General features: G+C 44.4%; 1 protein-coding gene and 1 long non-coding RNA gene across 2 annotated transcripts in view; one reads left to right on the top strand and one right to left on the bottom strand.

The window, feature by feature from the left end:
• Positions 1 to 3,824: 3,824 nt before the first annotated feature.
• LOC115646334 overlaps positions 3,825 to 24,530 on the top strand; it is a 65,257-nt gene continuing 44,551 nt past the window's right edge. The window contains exon 1 of the long non-coding RNA XR_003998994.1: positions 3,825 to 4,518. This is a non-coding gene — a long non-coding RNA (uncharacterized LOC115646334). The remainder of the gene's footprint in view (positions 4,519 to 24,530) is intronic.
• NKX3-1 (NK3 homeobox 1) lies at positions 7,801 to 11,861 on the bottom strand. The gene is made up of 2 exons (XM_030552038.1): positions 11,489 to 11,861; positions 7,801 to 8,331 (listed from the first exon to the last, which is right to left on the bottom strand). Exons 1-2 carry the CDS (start codon positions 11,844 to 11,846, stop codon positions 7,916 to 7,918), a joined length of 774 nt encoding a protein of 257 aa, XP_030407898.1. The 5' UTR covers positions 11,847 to 11,861; the 3' UTR covers positions 7,801 to 7,915.

Here is a 24,530-nt window from a genome sequence, read left to right as displayed (position 1 = left end):
AAATTGAGGCATAGGGAGGCAAGGCCACCGAGTGAGTCATTGGCAAAGCAAGGAATAGATCCAGGTATTTTTAAAGGTACTTAGATGTCTACCAATGCAGATAGACATCTAGTGAAACTTAGGAAAGTGCCTACGCCCACTTAGCATCTGTCTGCATCATTAGCAGGGGCGGCTCCTGGCACCAGCATGCGAAGCGCGTACCTGGGGCGGCAAGCCACGAGGGGCGCTCTGCCAGTCGCCGCCAGGGCAGAAGGCAGGTTGCCTTCGGCGGCATGCCTATAGAGGGTCCGCTGGTCCCATGGCTTCCGGGGACCTCCCGCAGGTGTGCGGCTGAATCCGCAGGACCGGGGACCTCCCGCAGGCAAGCCGCCGAAGGCAGCCTGCCTGCCATGCTTGGGGCAGCAAAATACCTAGAGCCACCCCTGATCATTAGGTGCCTAAATACCTTTAAAAATCTAGCTCCTGGACCCCTAATCTTATGCTCAAATCACTAGATAGCCCCACCTCTCTTGTCAACTGCACATACGCAAAGCAAGTCCATCTAATACATGTGGTGGATTTGAGGTTTGCAAAAGCAACTTCTCAGACAAGAGTGGCAAATAGGATGGATCTTGTGTAAGGGATTAATAATAGGCTGAGAAGCCTTTCACCTCTAGGCCACTGGTTCTAATGCATCCCTGGGCAATGGAGACCAGAAGTTGTTACCAGCTGGTGTCAAGTGGTAGCTTGTGTGAAATGAATTGTGGTCTCCATCTGTTCAATTGCAAGATCAACATTGCAGTGGTGCCTGGTCTCTTTAGTGCTTTCAGCACTGGGGCTGAAGACTGAAATGAGCATTGAGAAAAAGCAGCCCTCTCAGCCTTAGAGGGTGGTCCCCCTTGATCAAATTCTGCCATCTTGATGGCTGGTTTGATAGCTTAGGTGAAAATGAGGATGGTGATTTCAGTCCAGTTCTATTACTTGGTCAGAAAAACCACCGCCACAAGTAGCCACAGAGGGACGTCTCAACAAAGCTTAGGTGTGGGCCTTGGATTCTAGACCATTCTCTCATCCCTCACTATATGCAGAAGCATCAGGGTATGAGGGCTAAATTTGTCCCATGTGAAACTGTTGGTTTCAAAAGGTTCCCTTATGTTGTCTTCTGTCCTGAAGAGGATACTTAAACTGGGTGCATAACACCTGATCATAAAGTAATTTAAAGATTTTTTTTAGGGGGCCCTATAAGGTCAAATTATATCTTCAGTTGCACCCCTCCATAAATCCATTGAAGCCAAGGACAATAGTCTCTCAACTTATCCCAATGCTATTGAGAGCAGAATTTGCCCCATTGTACCTGTTCCATGGATACAGGATTTCAGTCTCCAAGGCTATACTTTGTGCGCCTTTCACAACCAATTAAAATCACTGCTTTGAAAAGTATCAGAGGGGTAGCTGTGTTAGTCTGGATCTGTAAAAGCAGCAAAGAATCCTGTGGCACCTTATAGACTAACAGATGTATTAGAGCATGAACTTCGTGGGTGAATACCCACTTCGTCGGATGCATGCACAGGACTCTTTGCTGCTTTGAAAAAGTACCCCCCAGATAACCTAGCAGGGCCATGGATGGCTTCTAAGGAGCAGGTGTGTGTGCTTCCCTCCTGGCTTTATGGTTATCTTTCCTTACAGAGATTTAAATCCACTAAGTTAACAAATAAACAATAAGAAATAATGAATTAAAAAAATAACATTTTGAGGGAAGATTCATACCTCAGTTCAGCTTTGTCTGCACAAACTCCGACAAGTTATTCTAGAGACGCTTCTGCTCTTGCTTATGCTGGTGTAAATCAGGACTGTGTTCCAAAGAAATCAGTTGAGTTACACCAGTGTAAAATTGACATCTGCTCAGAGCCAAATCCCATAAGCCTGATTCTTTGCTGTCTGGCACCTTTTGCTGCTGTTTACACTTGCACTGCAAAATCAGAATGGTAGCAGTTTATACGTACTTTGCACTGGTGTAAATTAGGATATGAAGTGCAGGTCCATGGAGAAACACTACCATGTGGTGTGAACAGATTTTTCTTTTTTTTTAAAAAAAAATCCAAATGTTGAAACAAATTGTCCCAAATTCACATTGGATGTCCAATTACTCCATTGACTTTAATGCATGAAAGTGACCCGTTTTTGCTTTCTTGTCAGCTTGGAAGTAGTGGAAGATGGATGGAGAAAGTGACTCATCTGAAAGAAACACTTACTGCCTAGCTGTGGAATTTATGATAGAGGTTCCTGTGTGCTTTTGCTATTTTTTTTTTTATTTTTTTTTCTGTTTTGATGAAAGCACTGCTGATTGGCGCATGCAAAATACCTGACTAAAAAAGCTGAAAAGCACAGGACTTATTTCTGAGCTTCAAGGGTGAAATTCACCCCTGTACAGAGAGCCAGCACAAAGCCTCTCTTAAGCCTTCAAAGTAAGGCCTATGCGGGACATCAGTGGTGAGTAGCCATGGCTATGACCCCCTAGTCAGATGAATTTCATCCAAAGGCCCAAACCTTCAAAGACGCACATGCTTTAACTTTTAAACATTTAAGTGGGCCCTTTGAGTTCATGCAACTACTCTCCTGCACAAAGGTGAACACGTCCATAAGTGTTTGTCAGATGGGGGCCAACAAGTGTAAAAATAAAGAGCTGTGTCTCCTGTCTGGGAAGCAGGATGAGTGGGTTGGGAGTAAAGGGTTAAGCCAAATCGAAAATATTTAGAGTATATCTCTGCATATACTCAAATGATGAGATTATGGAAAAATGTGAAACCATAATAAGTTTTAGCTCGAATAAGCCCCTTACTGTATAAACTGTTGGTTGCTAGAGAGGCATCCATTTGCTGCTAACAAGTGAACGACATTAGCTTTCATGTAAGTCTGGAGTAGTAACTAAATGTGCGGGCGGGATTGTTCTCCTTCCTGCAAGGTGTGGTGGCTCCTGAGTAAATGAGAATTGAGGCTGCTCAGCACATGTCAGGATGTGCCATTCCTGGCTGGATTGGACCGGGTGCCCTTTTAACAGTAGGGTGGTAAGAAATGTTGGTAGCATTCAGTGTTAGCCTACTCTTAACAGTGATGGAGGGTGATCTGATACCTGCAAAACTGCTGCACCAGCTGCTCCTGACCATTGATTGTGTGCCGCTCACATTCGGCCTGATCCTGCACTAGTGACACATGCGAGTAATTATAGTTCTGGAGGCAGCCCTGTTGCCTTCAGTGGGACTTCTCACATATGTAATTACTACTCATAGGAGTAAGGTACTGGAGGAATAAGGGCTAAATTATGGCTTTGCGAGCTGGAGTCATGTTTCTGGAAATAGGACACAGACGCACCATGCGAGTGAAGGTATTATACCTATGAAAGGCAGAGTGAAGGATGCTTAGGTGGAGCTGTGCATCTGTGGCATCTTAAGATGCAGCATGAGCTCCCTTGCAGCCTGATCCAAATCCCACTGGGCTCTGAGGATAGACTGTGGAGCCTTTAAACGCTATTAGTTGTGCATCAGGGGCTGGCCCCCAGCCATGACCCTTAACCCACTAGATCCACTCCTGTTTCAGAGTGTTGAGTCATGCTGGCCAGTTGCCTTCCTCCCTTGCGTTCATGGCATGTGAGCGAGCCCCATTGCTACTCCCTGTAATAGTGCACTAGGAGAGGGAGTAAGGGATCCCAAGTTTGCACACATGCCCTGGCCTGGTGCGTTTGCCTGGCTGTAGCCAGATTCTGACCCCAAATACATGAACCTGAAACACACACAAAGGAGATTTTAAAAAACAACCCCCCAAACCAGAAACCCCACAGAGGCCCATTTCTAATACAGGCCTTTAAGTTTTTATTCCAAAGTACAATGCACACACATTGGAAAAATAGTATCAAAATATATATACAAAAATAACAACTGTTTGCACTGGACTGATTTCATAAAAATAAAAAGAGTGGGCAGTTCAGAGAAAGTTTTGTTATAGGTTACAATTGAAGAGCTGGGATACGTGAAATATCCAAGTGGATGTTCAGTTACCATGACGACTAAAGAACAGTGGATAAAATCCATTGTTGCCCTACAGATGGGGCCCAATTCCCCACTGCCCTATGATTTACACCTGGGCAAAATGGGTGAGCCACTCTCTATGGTGCATAGTCTTATACTTTATCCCCTTTAAGGGCCAGGGTGTCTGGGGCTGGCCAGCCCTGTTCAGTTATCAGACCCAGCTGGGAAGGGGGAAGGTGATCCTTATGAAAAGGCTGAGAAAACTGCTGAGGAGAGCTGTTGTGGGCCCTGAAGGGAAGGGTGAGTCCTCCTTTCCCCCCAGAGAGGCAAGGGGAAAGTCTATGGGAGTTACAGCACAGGATGGGCAGAGGAACTGCTTTTGGTTTTGATATTTTGCCTATATTTTACCTGCAGGGGAGAGACTTGAGTGTGGCAGTGAGTCCTTCCTGAGGAGGTCAGGAAATCAAAACTGAAGGGAAGGGAAACTGAGGCAGCAGAGAGCTTGAAGCCAGAGCAGGTAGGTGACACTACTACATTTACACTGGTGTGACTAAGAAGTAAGTTCATGGAGATGAGTGGAGTTAGACCAATATAAGTGAGATAAGAATCTGACCGTATCATTCTAATTAGGCAACATTTTACACCCACTTTCACTGATTTAAATGACCACACAAGGTGCAGGGCAACAGAGAATGAGGAGCTTTGCATCAGTGAAAAATAGGTATGTAAAGCTACCAGATCAGCATGGTAAATGTTTTGCACCCATTTTGCACTGGTGTCAATGATGGCACAAGGTGCAAGTCATGCCCACTTGGGCCCAAACGTGCCTGTGGATTTCTGTATTCGGTGCTTGCTCCCGCAGCTATTTCTCCTTTGAGTAATCCTATCCCATTGATGTTAGTGGGGCTCCTCAAGTGAGTCAGGGCCCCAGGATAGGGCCTTAAGGAATCTTTTGTTCAAAGTACTGTACGATCACTTCTTTTGGAAAGTGGATAAGCAGCGTGCTTGAGTTTGAAACATATTGTAACAGAGCAGAGATGACCTTCTACTCTTAATGCTGACTGAGAGAAAAGACTGAATCCTTTCAGAATGAATAGGTTCTAAATAAAGAACAAGCTGGAAGAAAAACGTTATCTGGAGATACTAGAAGTTACATTCCGACTAGTTAGAAAACAGGCAGTTATCCTTTCATGTATTTCCAATAATTTACACAGTGGCAGTGACCATAAATTTGTGGCATTGGTGAATTGTTCACCTTAATGGGTTTGATCCTGTAAACTATTCCTCCCGTAAGTAATCCTGGCTCACAATAGGAGTCTCTTGGCCTTCTGCAGGTCTCCTGGCTTGAGTAAGGATACTTGTGAGTGTGCCGATTGCAGATCTATTGTGCTGGGGGGAGGAGGGAGACAAAGATCAATTTTCAAAGATATTTTCATGAAAAATAAGGTTTCTAAAAATTCCCCAAACCTGAAGATGAGCTCTGTGTAATCTTGAAAGCTTATCTCTTTCCCCAATAGAAGCTGGTATATTACTTCATTTCCCCGCATCCTTTGTCTCTGAAAAGAAATTTTTACAGTTCCCAGTCCGGTAGCAATCACTCCAACGATATGCAGCCCCAACTGCCTTGAGGAGAAGGGAGGGAAATTAGGCCTTTGGCTTTTTGTGGTTTGTGGGGGGTTTAATTCTCTTTAGGAGGTGCTCAGATACTGCAATGAGGGGCATCATTATAAAGAACTGGATAGATTAAAAAAAAACCCACATATGCTCAGAGGGCATAAATTGCCATAGTTCTAATAACATCAATAGAACTATGGTGATTTGTACTAGCTGAGAAATTGGTCCACTGAAATGATAAATGATCTAACATAATTTCTCCCCCTCAATTTTTATTTCATTTCTATTTTAAAACATTTCTTTTCTCCACAGTAGATGTTGCCTCAAACCTTATGTACAGGCAGGCATTTCCTTTGCTCCTAAAAACCATCACTGCTACTTTGAACAGACTGAGGTGAAAATATTGCTATTCACTAACCACCAGGCATAAAAGCTTTATCCCATGTTTCCCTTGTATACTGCAAAGTACTGAATTTTCTCACTTCCCACTATAGAAGATAGGATCAGAAGGTGCTCTACAGCATCAAGCTAGTACAGTATGTATCAAATGGAAGCAGGAATCACCTCTGTTAGTCTGTTCAAATGGTGAGTGTGATTAACAACAATAAGATCATTTAACTCTGTGATCATAAGAACATTTTACAGCAATACTGAGCCAGTGAGCCTCTTCTAAAGCACTAGGCTGCTTTGTCTCATCTAATTTTACAAACAAAATTGCTTCTCTTTAAACTGTTAGGAAGGCTGGAAACTTAAAATTATTCTATTAAATAGCCTATATGTTAATATTCAAACAGCATCAATGCAGTGCTATGCAAAACAGATCTGTTGTGATACTTACTTTCTTGCTATCTTCTGGTTTGTTATGTGCTGCTAAGTTAGTGGTGGTATGCATTGGTGTGTGGGCTGTAGAACCTGACTAGCTGTAAATTGGCACGGTTCCTTCAGAATCAGATAATTGATTTTTTTACCCACCGAGGATCCTGCCCATAGTATTTATTGCATATGGTAACAACTCTGTTGTTGCCTAGTATTTCATGTTTGTTATTATGCAGCGCATCATGGCTACACATCACTTCATGACACAGCAAAGAGAGAACTGCACACTTTCTACTTCAGACCAAAGGTCTTTACCACATAAGCTAAAGGAGACTCTCTTTTAATGAACAGCATAGCTGCTATGACACATAGTTATGCAGTTCTAATTCTAGCCGTAAAGATCAGCTTTAAATGGGGTTTGTCATGTTGGCTGACATTCTAATATATCTTTCTTTTCACCCTAGGACCACATAGCTCTTAGTTTCCATTTAATTAAAAAAAAATGCAGACTCCATGTTTTTTCCATTCAGTGCCCCACCTATGTTCTGTTTGAGAAGACCAGGTATTTAAATACTAAATCTACTGTGCAGTGTCACAGAGTTAGTGGCCTAGATGAACACGCTGAGATAATTGCTGTGCAAAACCATCATCATTACTACGTTTTTACACACTGATCATGCGTAGGGCTAAAGTTTTTTCCGAAGCACCAAAATCCCACTTTGAAAAGAGACTTAAACACATGGGTATCTAAAGCCTTGGCTAGACTGGCGCTCTACCGTGCTGCAACTTTCTCACTCAAGGGTGCGAAAAAAGACCCCCCTGAGCACAGCAAGTTACAGCGCTCCAAAGCGCCAGTGTAAACAGTGCCCCAACGCTGGGAGCGTGGCTCCCAGCGCTGTAAGCTAATTCCCTCGGGGAGATGGAGTAGCTGCAGCGCTGGGAGAGAGCTGGCACCGCGACCGTACTCACTTCAAAGCGCTGCCGCGGGAGCGCTCCCACGGCAGTGCTTTGGAGTTTCGATTGTAGCCAAGCCCTAAGTCACATTGACTTTCAGTGAGAAAGAGGCATCCACTATAGCGGATAGAGCACTGGACTGTAACTCAGGGACCTGGGTTCTGTTCCTGGCTCTGCCGCTGGGTGGCCTTGGACAAGTCACTTCATTGCTCCGTACCTCAGTTTCTCCATCGGCAGAATGGAGATTGTAATCTTTTCTAAAGCACTTTAAGATCTACCAGTGGAAAGTGCTATACAAAAAGAGCATGGCATTTAATATTAGGTGCTTTGGAAAATGTTATCCTAGACTTGTAGCAGTGTCAAGAACCTTGCAAGTCCCCTGGAAGGGAAAAGGACATGCAGGGTGGTCGGCACCACTGAAAATATGGTCAGAAGTGCTCCCCCCCCAACCCCCACCCATTATTAGAAAAAGCAAAACAGTAAAAATAAAAAGAGCTTCTCTTTGGAAAAGCTGAAGTCTTTAGCTGTAGTTACCACAAAGAGGGACTCCAGCCATTCAAGTAGTACAGGTATGGATAGTATTGGTAGCTGTTACACACAGATATCAGAGAGGCCCGGGAGACATCATCTTCTTTAAGGACTGGGAAAACTGAGTTCTTATCAAGTCCACTGAGTTCTGAGGCTAGTTGCTTCCTTTTGGTTTTGTACCTTCTGTTCTGGAACCAGATTTTCACCTGGGTTTCAGTGAGCTTCAGGTTCTTCGCCAGGTAGGCTCGCTCCGGGGCAGACAGATACTTCTGATGACTGAACTTCCTTTCTAACTCGATGACCTGAGTATGGGAGAAGGCTGCCCGTGAGCGCTTTTGCTGCTTCGGGGTCCTTTGGTTGCTTGGTGAGGATTTCAGAGGGTTTTCACAGTCTGATAGGTTGGTCTCCGTATATGCCTCTAGGGGAAGGAAGAGGGGAGTTAGACACCAGAAAGGAAACAGAACAGCTTGTTCTCAGGCGTTTGCCTTGCTGAGAGCACACAATTCCATTGTCATCCTGGAGACATTTTTACATGTTCACGTGAGCTTAAAAATTCAAAAAGCTTTTGTATATAATTCTCCCCTGCCCCTGAATTTTGATAGTGTTCACGCTCAGCCAGATTTTTAAAGGTATTTGGGCACTTCACTCCCATTGATTTAAGTGGAAGTTAGGAACCCAAATACTCTTAAAAATATGTTCCTCTGTTGTGAAAATGCCTTTTTCTTCTGTACTCACAACAAGTGTCACCATTATGGGGTCCTGACTGGGGCTCCTAGGCATTACTGTAATATAAATAAAGTGCTACTAACTTTTGGGATTTTATTGTGAGTCTTACAATAGTTGGCGTTTTTCTTAAAGCCCTAGATTCTGGAGTCCTGTGATTTATGTGAGAATCTCAGCTTTCACTTTATGGAAGTCAGTTTCTACCCTCATGTTGCAGAGAAAAGTTTGGAAATGCGAAGTCAGTGCGCCCCAAAGGCTCAGATGGCAACTATATAGCAAATTAAAAAACAAAACAAGACCCCACCATCCTCCTAATATAGGGTTTGGTTTGTTTTTAAGGCACATCTCCTGAGTTTTGAATGCTTGGGGATGGCAGTCCTAGTAATTTGTAATCATTGGCCAACATTTTCAAAGATGGATGCCCAGGTGTATGTCAGGGCACCCATAAAAGTGGGTCTGATTTTCAGAGGTGCTGAGCACCTGCTACTGTCATTGAAATCAGGCCATGAGATAGATGGATATAGCCTTTAAAAAAAACCTTATTCAAGTGGATCAGTATAAAATTAGGGGCCCAGTTCTCTTCCCACCCACATTCAACTTCCTTCCATAGAGGTACTGCTACTTTCCACTGCTTTACTTGGCAGCAGGATCAGTCCCTTAGCGCCTAAGGCACCCAAGTCTGAGAATTTGGGCTCTTGACTCAGTCCTACCCCATCCCTGTGAATGGCAAAGCTTCCAGTTCATGTCAATGGGAACAGGATCTGGATCCCTACACAAGTTACCAATCAGGTGGAAGTTTTACTGCTAGAAGGCTGAACTTATGATATATCCAAGGTAAAGAGATCAGAAGTGTCTCCTTGATGCTGCTCTTTTCTGCTGTGGCATTGCTGAGCAAGTTTAGCAAGATAAAGAGGATATCTGCCACGTGAAAGACACACTAGTACATGCTGGTTTTAATGTGACAGGAGAGCAGAGTGAAGGAATTAGGGCATTGTTGATGGCCATCACAGCTCAGAGGTAGCAACCAGACATATCGCCTTCATCTTATTTCCAGAAGAATCATTCTGTCACTTCAGCTCTGATGATCCAGACAGGTGCTGAGCACCCACAGATCTGATCGAAGACAGTGGGAGCTGGGAGTGCTCTGCAGTTTTCAGGATCAAGCTCTCCATAACTAAAAACCCCAGTCTGAAAGATTTCTTAAAGAGACAGCGTCGGGTTAAAAATAAGAACAACAATGTCCTCCTTTTGTGGTGCTAAACGACCCCTACAATTACTAAAACCGAAAGAACCTTAAAAACAAATGAACTTGTCACTCCTTATGCAGTTTGTTGCTTTTATTATTATTTCATTCAGCATGGACAATGGAAATAGGCCAGTTTCCCATGTTGAAATGTTTGGGACGGAAACAATAGGCCATTCCTCATCAGCAGAGCTAAACTGATTTGTACCAGAAGTCAGTGGAGTTGTGCAGTTTTACACCAGCTGAGGAACTGGCCCAATTTAAGGGATTTTTTTAAAGTAAATTTCCAAAGGAATCTCACCCCCACTTCCCCCCACTTGGAAAAAAAAATTCAGTGAAACATTTCTCTTGATCTTTGATTTGGGAAAACTTCTTTGAACGTCAGGGTCAATTTCACCTGGAAAGATCCCTTGTAACATAAAAATGATTGATTAAAGTCTTTTATTAATATTATAGTAGTTCCTGACCATCCCAATCAAGATTGGGACCGGGCTGTGGTAGGTGCTGTACAGACATAAAATAGATCAATCCCTTCCCCCAAAGAGCTTACATGTGTTTGATCCCCCTTCTTGTATATAAAAAACACGATGGAGAGAGACTTGAGCATTCCCTGGAGCGTGCAGTGGTTTCCACTGCTTCCTCAACACCAACAATTTTCAAAAATTTGTAGCAGCTTCTCTTTCTTACCCCCTCCCACAATCATGCAGGTGCATGATAGAGAAACGTGTTGATATTTAAATGTCACCATTCTTTAGAGGAAGCCCCAAGTGATTTGCAACATATTGTATTTTGCTGCCCCAGCCTAGAAATACACAGGTCCCAGAAACTCACCACCTTAAAAATGACTCAGCAGCAGGTGCATTAACAATAAGATGCCCTTTAAAGCATATATATATATTTAATTCTGTGGAGCTCAACCATGGGCCAGGACCCCCTTGTGGTAGGTGCTGGACAGACACAGAACCAAAAGCCAGTCCCTGTCACAAAGAGCTTCTACTCAACAAATGGGATTTTAAAACCTTGTGTTAGATTAAAGTAATCAGTCATAGTGAATGCAGCAAATTTACCAGGCCAGAGTAAAAAGAAAGGGGGCTTCCAGGAGCTCTTTAAACATGCAGCTGTGGCACTAAGGTGGGGGGGGGGAGAATCTTGTTTCTGGTTGCCTGATTAGAGGGGGGTCTTTCTGGGCTCTCCTACGGACTCATGCGGGGTCATATGCCTTTCAGAAAGTGCTCAGGAGCAAATTTGCAACCTCTACTTCATGCAGTGCCTAAATAGGACCTGAGCTCCGCGACCCGGGACGGGGGGAGGAAATAAGTCTGTGCAGACAGTGGCTATTTCTATTGCTTTTCGCTTGCAGAGACCTCACTTATCCGCCACTTCCGCCTGATTTGGAGGTGCCCCCCACCCCGGTATCCTAGGAACAGAGCGCTTGGGTTTCAGTTGAGCGCTCAAAGGCAGAGGAGCTGCTCCTGCTTGAGGCTGCAGGGTCTCTGCTGACTGGGAGGGGGACCCGTGATTTATAGCAGTGCAAGCGGGGCGCCACGTGCGTGGGGAAAGTCTTGCAGAGACAGGCGCGCGTGGGGACGGGGGCTGAGCAGCTGCTTACCTGCGGCTGGCTCTCCGGGCTGCTCCGGGGGCGGCGGGGGGACCCCTTTAGGGAGGGGTTTCCCAGTTGACTCCCGGGGAGCGGAGCTTGCACCGTCCAGCGCAGGCTCCGGGCTAGAGGCATCGCAGTATCCCCGGCTCTTCCTCCCTTTCCCCGCAGCTCCGCGGTCAGCACCGTCCCGCAGAATGTCTTGGATGAGGAAGGATGTGAGCGGCTTGGAGGAGTGGGGCAGCGAGCCCTGGGGAAGGCTTCTCCCCGCTAGGTGCTGCTGCGGGGCCCAGGGGTGGCTCTTGCCTTCGGGGGGCTCTGTGCTGCCCTGTCCCTCCTGCCTTCCTGGAAGGGGTGCCCGGGAGCTCATCTCCCTCCCCGCAAGTCCACCAGGGAGAAGCCCACAGGCACTTTCACTTTGCAACACTCCCTGCTTTGCATTTATAAGCCAGCCAGCCAAGCCTCCTGGGTCTGATTGGAGCCCAGGGCAGCAGTGAACGCCCTTGGAGAGCTTCCTAGGCTCCCACAGCTCCTGAGCAGTGAGATCCCTCCTTGGTATGTTCTCCGTGCCAAGGGAAGCTGCTATGCCTTGCTGCTCCTGGCATGCTGTGTCCATGGGGACTTGCAAAGTCTGTCTGTCTGTCTGTCTCTCTCTCTCTCTCTCTCGAAATCATAAGGATATATTTCCTGCCCATCACCTTGGTATAGAAGAGCCTTCCACCTTCCAGTCAACAGCAAATATCAGCAGAGTAGCTGTGTTAGTTTGTATCCACAAAAACAACCAGAAGTGCCCTGGCACCATAAAGAGGAGCAGATTTATTTCGACATAAGCTTTTGTGGGTAAAAAACCTTCATTTGAAGAAGTGGGTTTTTTTAACCGACAAAAGCTTATGCCTAAATAAATCTGTTTATCTTTAAGGCGCCACTGGACTCATTGTTTTAATCAATAGCAAAGTCCCTACTGGACTTTGTGTAATCTCTGGCATCTCTCCCTCTGCTTGGGAGGAGGGTTTTTAGGGCAGGCCTGGGTGTCAGTGTTAGGGGTAGAAGGTGGTGTTGGTTGTATAGTGGAAAGTAATTCACATTGTTTATAATACTTATTTATAGTAGTTTTGGTATTAAAGATATTTAGGCCTTTTTATAGGTGTTTTAATAATGATGCTATTTTTCTGTGAGCCATATTAACATGATAGAATCTTTTGGATCAGAAATAAAACTGAGATCCTGATTCACTGTGGTTATTAAACAGATCCTGGCCCTGTTTTTTAAGGAGCAGGTCTGAGCTCAGGTGCTCAGGTTATGAAAATGGTGGCAGAGCTGGGGTAGGATCCATGAGCGTTTGCACTTTGTCACATACTTGTGGTGCGGGGACGGTGGGGACTCTTACATCAAGTCATAGCCCCTTAACTCTGACTGACAGTATCCATTTTTCATGCTTGCAGGAATACCTGGAGATAGACATGTAAGGCAGCCAGTAGTGGTCAGAATGGGGAAAAGAGCTGTATGTCTTTCCTTTCTCAGTGGGAAGCCTGCTATTCTCCTGGGATACTGTATCCCTGTGTGTATTTGCAAGCCCTCATTCGAGCTCCTGTTATTTTAAGATGCAAATATGTGACCCCCTCTCTTTCTTGTCAGTTTGGTGTTTGCTCGCAATTAGTTTTTGGTCATTACATGATTTGACCCCAAATACAGGGAGGAGTTGAGTATTGTGGGGAGCGAATCTTTAGTTAAATTAACAGAATCAAATTAATCCCCCCTGTAACATCCGTAACTTCACTGGAGTTAGCCCAGTGATCGGGCCCATTCAGTCCTGGTAAGTAGCAAACATTACAGGAATATTTATGTAAAACCATCATAGATGATGGAGTAAAATTCTGCTTTGACTTCTGTTGACTTCCATGGGAAGTGCTTCTTTGAGAACAAAATTTGCCCTAAGATCTAGATAGGTCTAGATCCTCAGTTGGCAGGAGTGGATTTATCATTAAACAAACCATGCGGTGGCACGGGGTCCCCAACAACCCCCCCCCAAAAAAAACGCAGGACAAATATCTGACAACCTGCCCCCAAGTCCCAGCCAGCAGTGCAGCAGACTCAGGCAGGCTGCTTGCATGCCGTGGCCGGTGGCCCCACACTGCTCCCAGAAGTGACTGGCTGCTGGCACGTCTCTGTGCCCCCCTAGTGGGGAGGTGCAAGCTGGCTCTGCATGCTACCCCTGCCCCTGGCATCACATGAAGACCCACTGCCCCCCTCCCCCCCCAAGGAGCGCACAGACAAGTGCCAGCAGCAGGGCTAAGGCAGCTCCCTGTCCGCTCTGCTTCCTTCCATGCCGCTTTGCTCCCGGAAATGGCCTGCATGTGTCTGCAGCCCCTGGGAGGGAGGTATGTCTCCATGCGCTGCCCTCACCCCAACTGCCGACTCTGCAGCTCCCATTGGCTGGGAACTGTGGCCAATGGGAGTTGCAGGGGCAGACCCTGTGGGCAGCGGTGCACAGAACCCCTGCCCCATAGTTCCCCCTGCCTAGGAGCCACTGCCAGAGGGGTGTGTGTGCTGGTCACTTTGGGAACTGCACTGCCCAGAGTAAGTGCTGCCCCCATCCTGCACCCCAACCTCCTGCCCCAGTCCAAGCCTGCACCCAGTACCCAAACTTCCTCCCCGAGCCTGCCCCCAACACCTCCTCCCACACCCTAATCCCTTGCCCCAATCAAAGTGCCTCCCTTTATTTTCATTTGCTTCCCATTACTTATAATTATAGGAGGAGGATGAAGGGGGAAAAAAAAGAAAGAAAAATGGTGGCGGGGGTGGGAGGAAGAAGAAAGAGTGTGTGTTTGTTTGTTCTTGGCTGGGTCCTGGGGTGGGGGGAATGAAGCTGCACACAAGGGTTCCGCTAACTCTAAATCCGCCACTGTCAGTTGGTGTAAATCAGTATTGTTCCATTGGCTTCAGTGGAATGATGCTGATTTACATAAGCTGAGGAAATGGCACGGAATGTTTAGTCTGATATATTAGGGACCACCTGCAAATACCACTGTTCCCTTTCCCCACCATAAGCATGACATTCACACTGACTTCTCCTTCTAGCCCTCTACTCTTATCCACCCCCAAATCCAAAACCAAAGCCCCTACCCCGGGGAAAGCATATACTCTAAAAAGTGAAAGGTGCCCTGAAATCTTCAAGGGACTTCACTTGCTATTGACTTTTACATGGAAGGCACTCTGATACTGCACTGATAGGAGGCAGTATAAAGCCCTTAAAAGCTGGATCATTATCTGTCTATAATAACTTTTCTTTCCGTTCAACCTCTCTAAACTGTTTATACTGGGTTTTTTTTTCCTGCAGTCTGTTTTGTAACAGGAATTGCATCCTTGGAGAGCTTCAGTAGCTCCAATAATAACTCAGTCTCATTATCCTCTTATTGCCCAAGAAAAGCAATTTGGAAAGATTTATGAAGCAATTGGAGCCGAACAGTATTATTCCAACAGTGCCCCTGCGCCAGGCTCTCTAACCCCTCGTCCCTTGCTTCTGGAGAGCAGATTAGGATCCGTTGCTTGCTGCCCAAAAGTTTAGAAAGCATTCAAACTGGGTGGCCTGCAAGTGACTTCCTACCCAATCTGTTCAACAGCTTAGCCAGAAGTCCTCACCTGTAACACACATTGGGAATGTTTGCTTAGAGCCGGGGGAGGTGACCTTCTCACACACTGCCAGTAAGGGGGGGAAGGAAAGCTGTGGCTGGCCCGGGCACCTTGAGATTTCCCACCTCTTCCCCTGCAAATATTGCATATTTAGTTTAGTATTTTGTGGGTGAAGCAAGGTGGGATTACTCGTCGTTCCTATGGATCTTATTTTCCTTACTCAGACATCTGTAGGTCAGGCATAGCTGCATGGAAGTCAGGGAAGTTGCAAGATCAAATTGTTGTAAGAGGAGATTAAGGCATCATATAAATATAAACCCAGGGCCTGGCAAAGCATTTCCCTGTAATTCTCAGGCCTGATTCTGATCTGTGGGTTTGCAACCATCTGAGCGCACCATCCGTGTAATTACATCCCTTTAAATGTATATTGAAGTAGCTTTTGTGGATAGACAAGTCCTACACAATGTAAATCAGGAGTGCCGAAGTCAGTGAGATACATGGAGTAAAAAAAACCAAACCGTGCAAATGCAAACAAAATCGGGCTTATTGGGTAAAATTTTCTAAATTGCCTACATGAAAGTCAACAGGAATTAGGCTCCTAAGTCACTTGGAAGCTTTTAAGAATTGGACCCAGAGTGTTTTTAAGACTAAGCTGTGTGACAGTGTAACTGATCGCTTATGCCTTTGATCTGAAGTAATAGCTTTACTGTTACTACTAAGTCACAGTACACCATTTACATAGTGCTTGATCTGCCAGGTCCTTGGATAAGTCTGTTGGGCTGTTGCCCGTGTGTGTAGTGGGTACTTGTGAGTGAATGGAAAGCGAAGTGTTAGGTGTGGTCTTCTGCACTGAGCAGCAGTGAGCCTCCGTTCCCTCTGTTTTTAATGCATGAGAGACCGGTGCTCAGTTACGACAGTGGCGAAGGCCATACAAGTGCCTAGGGATGTCGGAGTACAGGGTTACAATGAAGCAGGCTGTGGAGGAAGAATGGGATTGTCTGACAAACAAGGGCATGACCCTATTTGTCATCTTACTATTTCTCTCTCTCTTCAGCCTCCTGCTGTTGGGCAGCAGTGACTTGGTAGGTGCGGGCACAGTGCTCTTGTTGTTGTAAGAATGGGTGTCCTGCTCACCTTAAGCTTGTATATGCAGTGCTCCTCACCTGTGCTGCACAGGATCAATCTTGTAGGGCTTACCTCCGCCCCCTCCAGTGTAATGCAAATAATAACCAATCGACTAATTAGTCATAAGTGAACCCTGAATAACAGAACAGCCATTGTCAGCTGTGTCTGCTTCTGCCAAGGCTGAATCAGCCCCAAGTATATATGCACACAGACCAAATTCTGCCCACTGCAGGCTTATTGACTGTTTGGTCCCTATGCCTATCATTTTAATAGAACCAACATTAAAAACATAGTGCAAGGTTCATCCCTGGTGTAAATCCACTAACTTCCATGGTAGCCAGGTTTCCAGATTCCCAGTCCAGTTCCTAATCACTGGACTACACTGCTCCCCAACTCACTCCTTGTAGTTGCAGGGCTATAATAATTCAACTCTATCCAAGCATAGGCATGATTATAATATGTTGCTTTCCTAGGTTTCACCCCAGGACCAACCTTTACCAGCCCTTTGTGGTTACAAGTGTAAAAGAAAACTTTGAATGCCAGGGAGTTCAGCACAAACTACAGACAAGCAACAGAAACAGCAAGATTTCATGAGATTCTCCCTTCTCATTTTGGCTGTGGGAGTGCCCCTGTGTGGACACTTGGTGTATTGTGCTACATTCTAGCACTGGTGGAAATCTTCACGTGCGTGTGTGATGTCTGGCTGGCTTTTCGATTTCTTAATACATGATTTGTGGTTTAGACCAGGTTTTTGAAGGGGAATGGAAAACAGAATAGATTTAAAGGGAAGGGAAATGTAATTGCAAATTGCAAATCATTCTACAGAACAGTGCAGCATTTGGCTGTGGGCTGAGTATATTTTAAATAAGCCAAGAATTCTAAAAGGGGGGGGGAGTGCTTTTGAATGAATTGTTGCCAGCAGACACCAATATTGTAAAGAGGCTGACTCTGCAGGCATCAAGCTCACAAAACTCTCCTGGCTTGTGTGTGTGTCTGTCCATCATAAGGGATTTGCATTGTGCAGAGAGTGTGATCCTGCAGAGCCTTTGTCAAGGTACCTTCCCCACTCTGAATTTTAGGGTACAAATATGGGGACCTGCATGGACACTTCTCTGCTTAATTACTAGCTTAGATCTGGTAACTCTGCCACCATCCAGAAATTTCAGTGTCTGGTGCACTTCTTGTCCCCCCTAACTCTCCCTTCCCTGGGTGGCCTTGAGGGACTTCACCAATTCCCTGGTGAACACAGAACCAAACCCCTTGGATCTTAAAACACGGAGAAATTAACCATCCCCCCTCTTTTCCCCCACCAATCCCTAATGAGTCCAGATCCAATCCCCTTGGATCTTAAAAACAAGGAAAAATCAATCAGGGTCTTAAAAAGAAAGCTTTTAATTAAAGAAGAAAGGTAAAAATCATCTCTGTAAAATCAGGATGGAAAATACTTTACAGGGTAATCAAATTCGTATAGCCCAGAGGAACCTCCTCTAGCCTTAGGTTCAAAGTTACAGCAAACAGAGGTAAAATCCTCTCAGCAAAAAAAAAGGACATTTTACAAGTTGAGAAAACAAAAATAAAACTAATCTGTCTTGCCTGGCTGTTACTTACAATTTTGAAACATTAAGTACTGATTCAGAAAGATTTGGAGAGCCTGGCTTGACATCTGGTCCCTCTTAGTCCCAAGAGCAAACAACAACCAAAACAAAGAGCACAAACAAAGACTTCCATCCACCAAGATTTGAAAGTATCTTGTCCCCTTATTGGTCCTCTGGTCAGGTGTCAGCCAGGTTCACTGAGCTTCTTAACCCTTTACAGGTAAAAGAGGCATTAACCCTTAACTATCTGTTTATGACAGCCTTATATAGTTGATTCTATTTTGCATTGCTCCTGTGAGTAAGGCTCCCATAGTAGTGCCTGTAGTTTTGTTACAGGCTCTAAAATAAGCTCACCCTGGCATTGTTTGTGATTGATTGACAGCTGACAGCAGATGATGTCTGCCTTCCCTAGGCATTGCCAAAAGCCTTCAAAATGCCTATCTGTCTCTCCCCCCACACACACCTATGTGTTCTCCCTCCTCCCCCCACCCCAAGAGAAACTAGGTGGATGTTGCATTGGGATTTCAGTAGAGTTAATGGAGTGGCCCCACCTCCTTCAAGCTGCACATGCCTGTCAATGCATTTTACTCTACTAAAGCACTTTCAGCCATCTGGGATGGATGCATCACAGAAGAAGCATTGAGTGCCCAATCCTGCAACCTTGACTCATCCAGGTAGCCCTACTTACTCCATGCCCCTAGCCCACTGCTCAAGTGAAACTGTTATCATGTCTCGAGTTCCATTATTTCCTGTAAGGGTTTGCCCAGTGCATCTTCCTGCAGGTCATTTGTGAATAACCCTATATACTATTTATTCTCTGGGTATTTTGCCACTTGGTTAGTTTGACTTCCTCCTCCACAGCTAAAAACCTGTTTAGCAATCTTCAAGGTGGGGCAAGGAATTATAGGTGGAATTCATAAAGGTATTCAGGCACTTAATTCTGATTAAAATCAATACCTTTGAAATCAATGGGAGTTAGGTGCCTAAATACCTGGTGAATCCCACCTTAACAGTTAGCAGAGCCTAGGGCAGCTGGCCTGTCTCTGAGCTCAGGAAGGAGTGACAACAAACCCAAAGTATTTTAAGCCCCTTCCTTCGGGGCACAGTTTTATTCTTTGCACAAATTTCCACAAACAAAGCAGGCTGCCAGGACCCAGAGGCCTTTCCCCTTGCATCTCTTCCCACTGCTCCAAGGCTTGCCAGACAGAAGCTAACTTTCTTGCAGCTCTTTCCAACTCTACTTTCTCAGCATTTTGTAGAGAACACCTGTCCCTTTCTCTGGAGGGTATTCTAATCAAACAGAGCTGGCTGGTCTCCGACTGCCTGGGAGATAAGCAGACCATCCTGTTACTCCTCCTTACTAAAGATTCTGTTGCACAGATCCAATAAAGTATTTAGTCTCCTAACTAAGGAGCCTACATACCTTTGAGGATCTGGGGCTCAGTGTCTTGAGAGAGCATTTTGGAGAGAGAGTGACCCCTAGAGATTGAATGCGAGAACCTGGAATTGGTACTTATGTCTCAGCTGCTATGTTGGTCCCAGTCACATGAACCTGGGTGACAAAGGTCAACACCGCACCACACCACAGAGGTCAACATCCACTGATTCCAGTAGCTACTGTTACAGTTGTTAGCATGTCATGGCTGTTTGGTGGCCTCTGTGAAATAAGTTTGGTGGGTTTCAGTTTTGTTTTGTAGATCAACAGAGGGCTTCCTTCACTCCCCGGGGCTGCTAATCCATCACCTATCACCAGTGCTAAATTCACAGCACATTAAAAAAGTAAATAAACTGTTGTAGCTTAGTGGCCTAAGAAGCAGAGTGACCAGACAGCAAGTGTGAAAAATCAGGACGGGAGTAAGGGTAATAGGAGCCTGTATAAGACAAAGCCCAGAATATCAGGACTGTCCTTATAAAATCGGGACATCTGGTCACCCTACCTAAGAAGAGACACAACAGTCAAAGCCCAAAGAACCAATCACACTTGAATGACAGGGCGGAAAAATTCCCCAGCATATTTTTAATTGTAAGAAGAATCCAAAATAGCAAACACAAACAAGCATCAGCAAGCAATAGTACTGTCAGAGATTCACTTGATGCCTGGGTAGAATGCTGGTAGGGGTACCAGAAATGTGGAGCCAATTTGGATTAGAGAATGCAATTCAAGAGCTTGCAGTTTTTTCTAGAGATGCAGAAAAACTTTGAAGGAAAAAGGAGCAATTCCTCTCTCATGTTGTTTCATCTGAATGAAACAGTAACAGAGGAGCATCAGTGAAGCCGTATGAAAAGGGCTACGTCCCCAGCTGGTATAAATTGGTGTAGTGCCGTTGACTGGAATCGGTGCTGATTTACACCAGCTGAGGATCTGGCCCAGTATCATGAATCCATGGCACAGCAGCAGTGACTAAACACAACACAGAATGTAATTGTGGGCTGTGACCCACTACTGATTTTTCTTCAAACCTATCCATTGAGATATTTCTCTGAGGGCTTGTCCACAAAAACAGGTAGTTCCCAGGAAACTGGGGTGTTAATCTACCCCGCACTAGCCAGTCACGCACTAAGTGCCTGTGTGGACCATGGTGCCACACACTAACCGTTCCCTAGCGTGCTGTCATCTACCCTGCTTTGAAATTTAGCAGTTCCCTAGTGCGCTTTGAACTACTCTACTGTGCAGCAGCAGGGTCCATGCTGGTGCAGGATAGATTACACCTCAGCTTGTCATTAGCTTTGTTTGTGTAGACAAGCCCTTAAATCTTATATGAGCCTGTCCTATCCGAGTGAATCTAAATCTTTAATGTCTTTATCCTCACTACACTGCTGGGAGATAGCAAAGTGTCATCATCCCCTCAGTTTACGGATGGCGAATGGTGGCACACGTAGGCTAAGTATCTTGCCCCAAGTCACCCAGGACATCTTTGGCAGAGCATAGGACTCTCAAGTCCTAGGCTGTAGCTTGAACCACCGAACTGTTCTCCCCTTTAAAAATCAGAACAAAAGATTATTTATGTTGACTCTATTTATTATATTAATATGAATAATAAGAATAGCTAGCGTGACAGTAGCAAGGATAAAACCGTAGAAGGGTTAACTCTTCTGCTTCTGAGTATACTAAATATCTGAGATTAAGAAGAAACTTCCCTTGTAGAATTTATAACTGCCCATTATAGGAGTTTTACACCTTAGCTATGAAGTAGCCGTTTGCTATAAGACACAGAACACAGGACTGCATGGAACAGTGGTTTGATCTGGCATGGTAATTCCTGCGTGCGTGCGTGCGTGCGTGCGTGTGTGTGTGTGATGTAAAATACTCTTGCATATTATCTATGGATATCAGGAAAAGAAATCGATATAATTCATGACTAGTTCAGTATCGCCAACCCTAAGCACTCAAAAATCATGGTATTTTTAAAAGAATACATTCTGGATTATGTTTTACTTGCCTTTTGGTTTTTGAGCTTTTGGGATTCATGTTTTTCAGACTTTTCTCTGCGCTAGCAATTTATATTTTTAAATGAAAGCTAAGCCTCTCCTGCAGTGATCTGACTCTCTTGGAGCTGAGACATTTAAGAAAAACCCCAAGTATTGCAAGACATGTGATTAAAACTGTAAGAGTTGGCAATGCTGTTGGTTGCATTGAACATGTTTTGCCTAGCATTCCTAAATGCCAGGAGCCTGTCACTTTTCCTGATTTTGCTAGGGCTGGAGAGGAGACCCAAGGCAGATGTGATCTCAAAGTTCCCAAAATGAGCTTGGATTGAACGGGGGAAGAGTCAGCATGTCTGCGGCTTTACTGATTTATCTACCTGGCCTACATGGCACCTCAAGCCCTGGGACAGGCAGGAAAGTGAACCGCACTATCTCTTGGGGGGGATTATTTTGTTTGGATGTCAATTACATCCCATTTGGGAAGTGAACGAACACTAAAGAGTGATGGGGTTGAGCAGGAGTGGAGATAAAAGCCTAATTGCCTCCTGAAAGAGTCTCTCCAGCAAATACTTCAAGGATAAGTTGTCAAGAAGGGGGCTGAAAAGGAGGTAGCAGCGTTGGGTGGAGAGAGAGTTCTCACTGAGGGAGATGAACCAGCAGGGGGTGATCTTGAGGGGACCTGTTGTCTACCCTTATAGGGATGTGGCATGAGGAGTTGCAAGGGGGATGTGAGGATAATTTAGGGGGTTCTTCATAACCTGAGTGAGAGTTCTGGGGGCAGATGGTTCCCTTGGATAGACATTTGCAGTCTAATTTTTCATAGGATGCTGAGCACCAGCAACTCCAATTGAGTTAATTAGGACCGTGGGTACAAAGGTCCTCTGAAAACCCACGCATTTAGGGCCAGATTCTCAAGACGCATCTGCACTAGAGCTAGGTGGGAAACTGTTTTCCCATCCTGGGAAAATATTTGAGATTTTTGAAAAACGTTCCTGTTCCAGCTTGGGGGACGCAGTCGAAATCTTGAATTTGTTTTTGCAAACTGACAAATGAGAAATTTTTAATCAATGGAAGCATTTTGTTTCCATCATTTCTAAACATTTCATTTCACATTTGACCATTTTAAACTTCTTTTTTTACATTGTAATTTGCCCAAAGTTCAAAATAAAAAGTCATTTTGATCTGGAAAACTGGAATTTTTTATATGAAAATGTCAGAATGGGATTTGTTGACAATTTCAAATATTTTTTTTCCCAAAAAAATATTTTTGAATTGAGACATTTATCAAAACTGACCCTTTCTTGTGAACAATTTCAGTGAATCAACATGTTTTGAGGGGAAAACAGTTTGCCAAAGAAATCCCAACCAGCTCTACTCAGCACTTGGGGTGCTGACCCTTTTGAAAATCAGTCCCTCAGTGGAGTGCTGAGCAGCTGAAAAACTGGCCCGAAGTGAATGAACTATGATGTTGCTTTCTGTCTGTCTTTGGAAAAATAAAATAAAATAAAGGGGGTTCCAATCAATAAAGAGAGAGTTCACAAACTGCTAATCCAGGACTCAATAAAAAATAAGATATTTTGTCTCTTTTTTTTTTCTCTTTCCATTTCCTTGGTCAGTTTAATAATCCCCTCTACCCACAATCACACACAATCATCTTGTAAACACAAGCAAAATTGCACAACCACACATTATCTCACTCATCCAGTTACAACCGTACAATCAAGTATGATTTTGTTTTTATGCTTTTTGTTTTTCTACAGTTAAATTTGTACTGCAGGTAGATCTTTTTAAGCCAGAAACTTATACAGATAGCATTTAAATTAGGAAATATACTATTAGTTAACTTTCCTTTAACAGCTTTGCTTTGAAAACACAGATGCTAATCTTAACAAAAATCATTAATTAATTGTGTTTTTTGTCTTAATATCCTCTGCTTTTCATTAGAAAATTACAAAATTGTTTTTTTGAAAATATTCATTCAAATCAAAAATATATATTTTGTATTTGGTCACATCTTTTTTTGTATTCACTATCCAATAATCCCACTATTTTAGGGTAACAGATTTTACTAGCAATAATATTTTTGGAAACAGTAAATGTTAAATAAGCATTAAAAAATGTCCATGGAATGTGAATTTTAAACTCACAAAAGGGGCTCACTGGAAATCTGAATCCAAGTAACTCATCCAGTTAGGGAAGAGAAACAATACCAAGTGACCTAGTGTATAATGAAAACTAATCGACAGAGCTCAAATTCCAAATGCTCCTAATTATCTGTTCACGAAGGATCTTTAGATCTAAAATTATTTAGAAAAACATCTAGCAAATAATTTCAAATAACAAATATATCTGAGGAAGTTGGAAACTGAGTGTGGACAGCTTGTGAACAGGAAAAGAAGGGACGTTTGTCTAATAAATACTTGCTATTTAATTATATTCACTCAACACTGAACTGAAACATTGTGTCCTTTCAATTAAGACTTTAATTGGGCTTTAGAACCAGGCCAGAGCTTAATTTGTAATGAGAAGTGCTGGGGCTCAAGCATTTTTATTTTATTTTTCACTTCATAACTGGTGCAGCAAGCCCAGGGGTGCTGGGTCAATGAACTGCCAGGTCTAGAGGTGCCGGGGCTCAGCCCTGGCAAGCCCTGGCATAAATTAAGCACTGGATCAGGCACTAAGGATGGAGTTCTCTCCTGCCTTTGTGAATCCTGAGTAAAGGGGCAGGAGTTCTCCATGGGTGAGTTGGAACAGCATCCAGGCTGTGAAATCCATTAATTTATTATTTTAATTATTTATTATCTTAGCATCCCCATCGCTCTGGGTGCTGTATGCACACATAGGAAGTCTCTGAACTGCTGCAGCCTTCTAGATCTCTGTCTGACCTCAGGTGGGAGGGCTTTGAGTGAGGGTTACATAGTCCAGCATTCGCTGGCCATGCACCATCCAGCTGCCTCTGCCTCCGACCCCCAACTGCCCTACTACTTCCAATGACTCCCCCATGCAGCACGCTTCCAATGCGTACTAGGATTTCACAGCCCCTTTGTGGTGTAGGCTCTCCCCTTCTGTGCAGTAGAAATAGGCTCCAAATAGGTTTGGATGATTTAGATTTCATGATTAAATCTTTTTGGACAGCTATGGCCCTGCTGCCACATAACATTACCATCAATTATCTATATTACAGCAACACCTATGGTCCCACTTGTGGCTGGGATCTCTATTGTAATAGGCACTACAATTTAATGATATTCTAAGGAAAATAGCACCGATTTGTTTCA

The sequence above is a fragment of the Gopherus evgoodei genome, chromosome 2 (assembly GCF_007399415.2).
Source record: "Gopherus evgoodei ecotype Sinaloan lineage chromosome 2, rGopEvg1_v1.p, whole genome shotgun sequence".
NCBI classification, from domain to species: Eukaryota; Metazoa; Chordata; order Testudines; family Testudinidae; genus Gopherus; species Gopherus evgoodei.
Note: the sequence above shows the minus strand (reverse complement) of the source record. Positions and strands in the feature narration are given on the sequence as shown.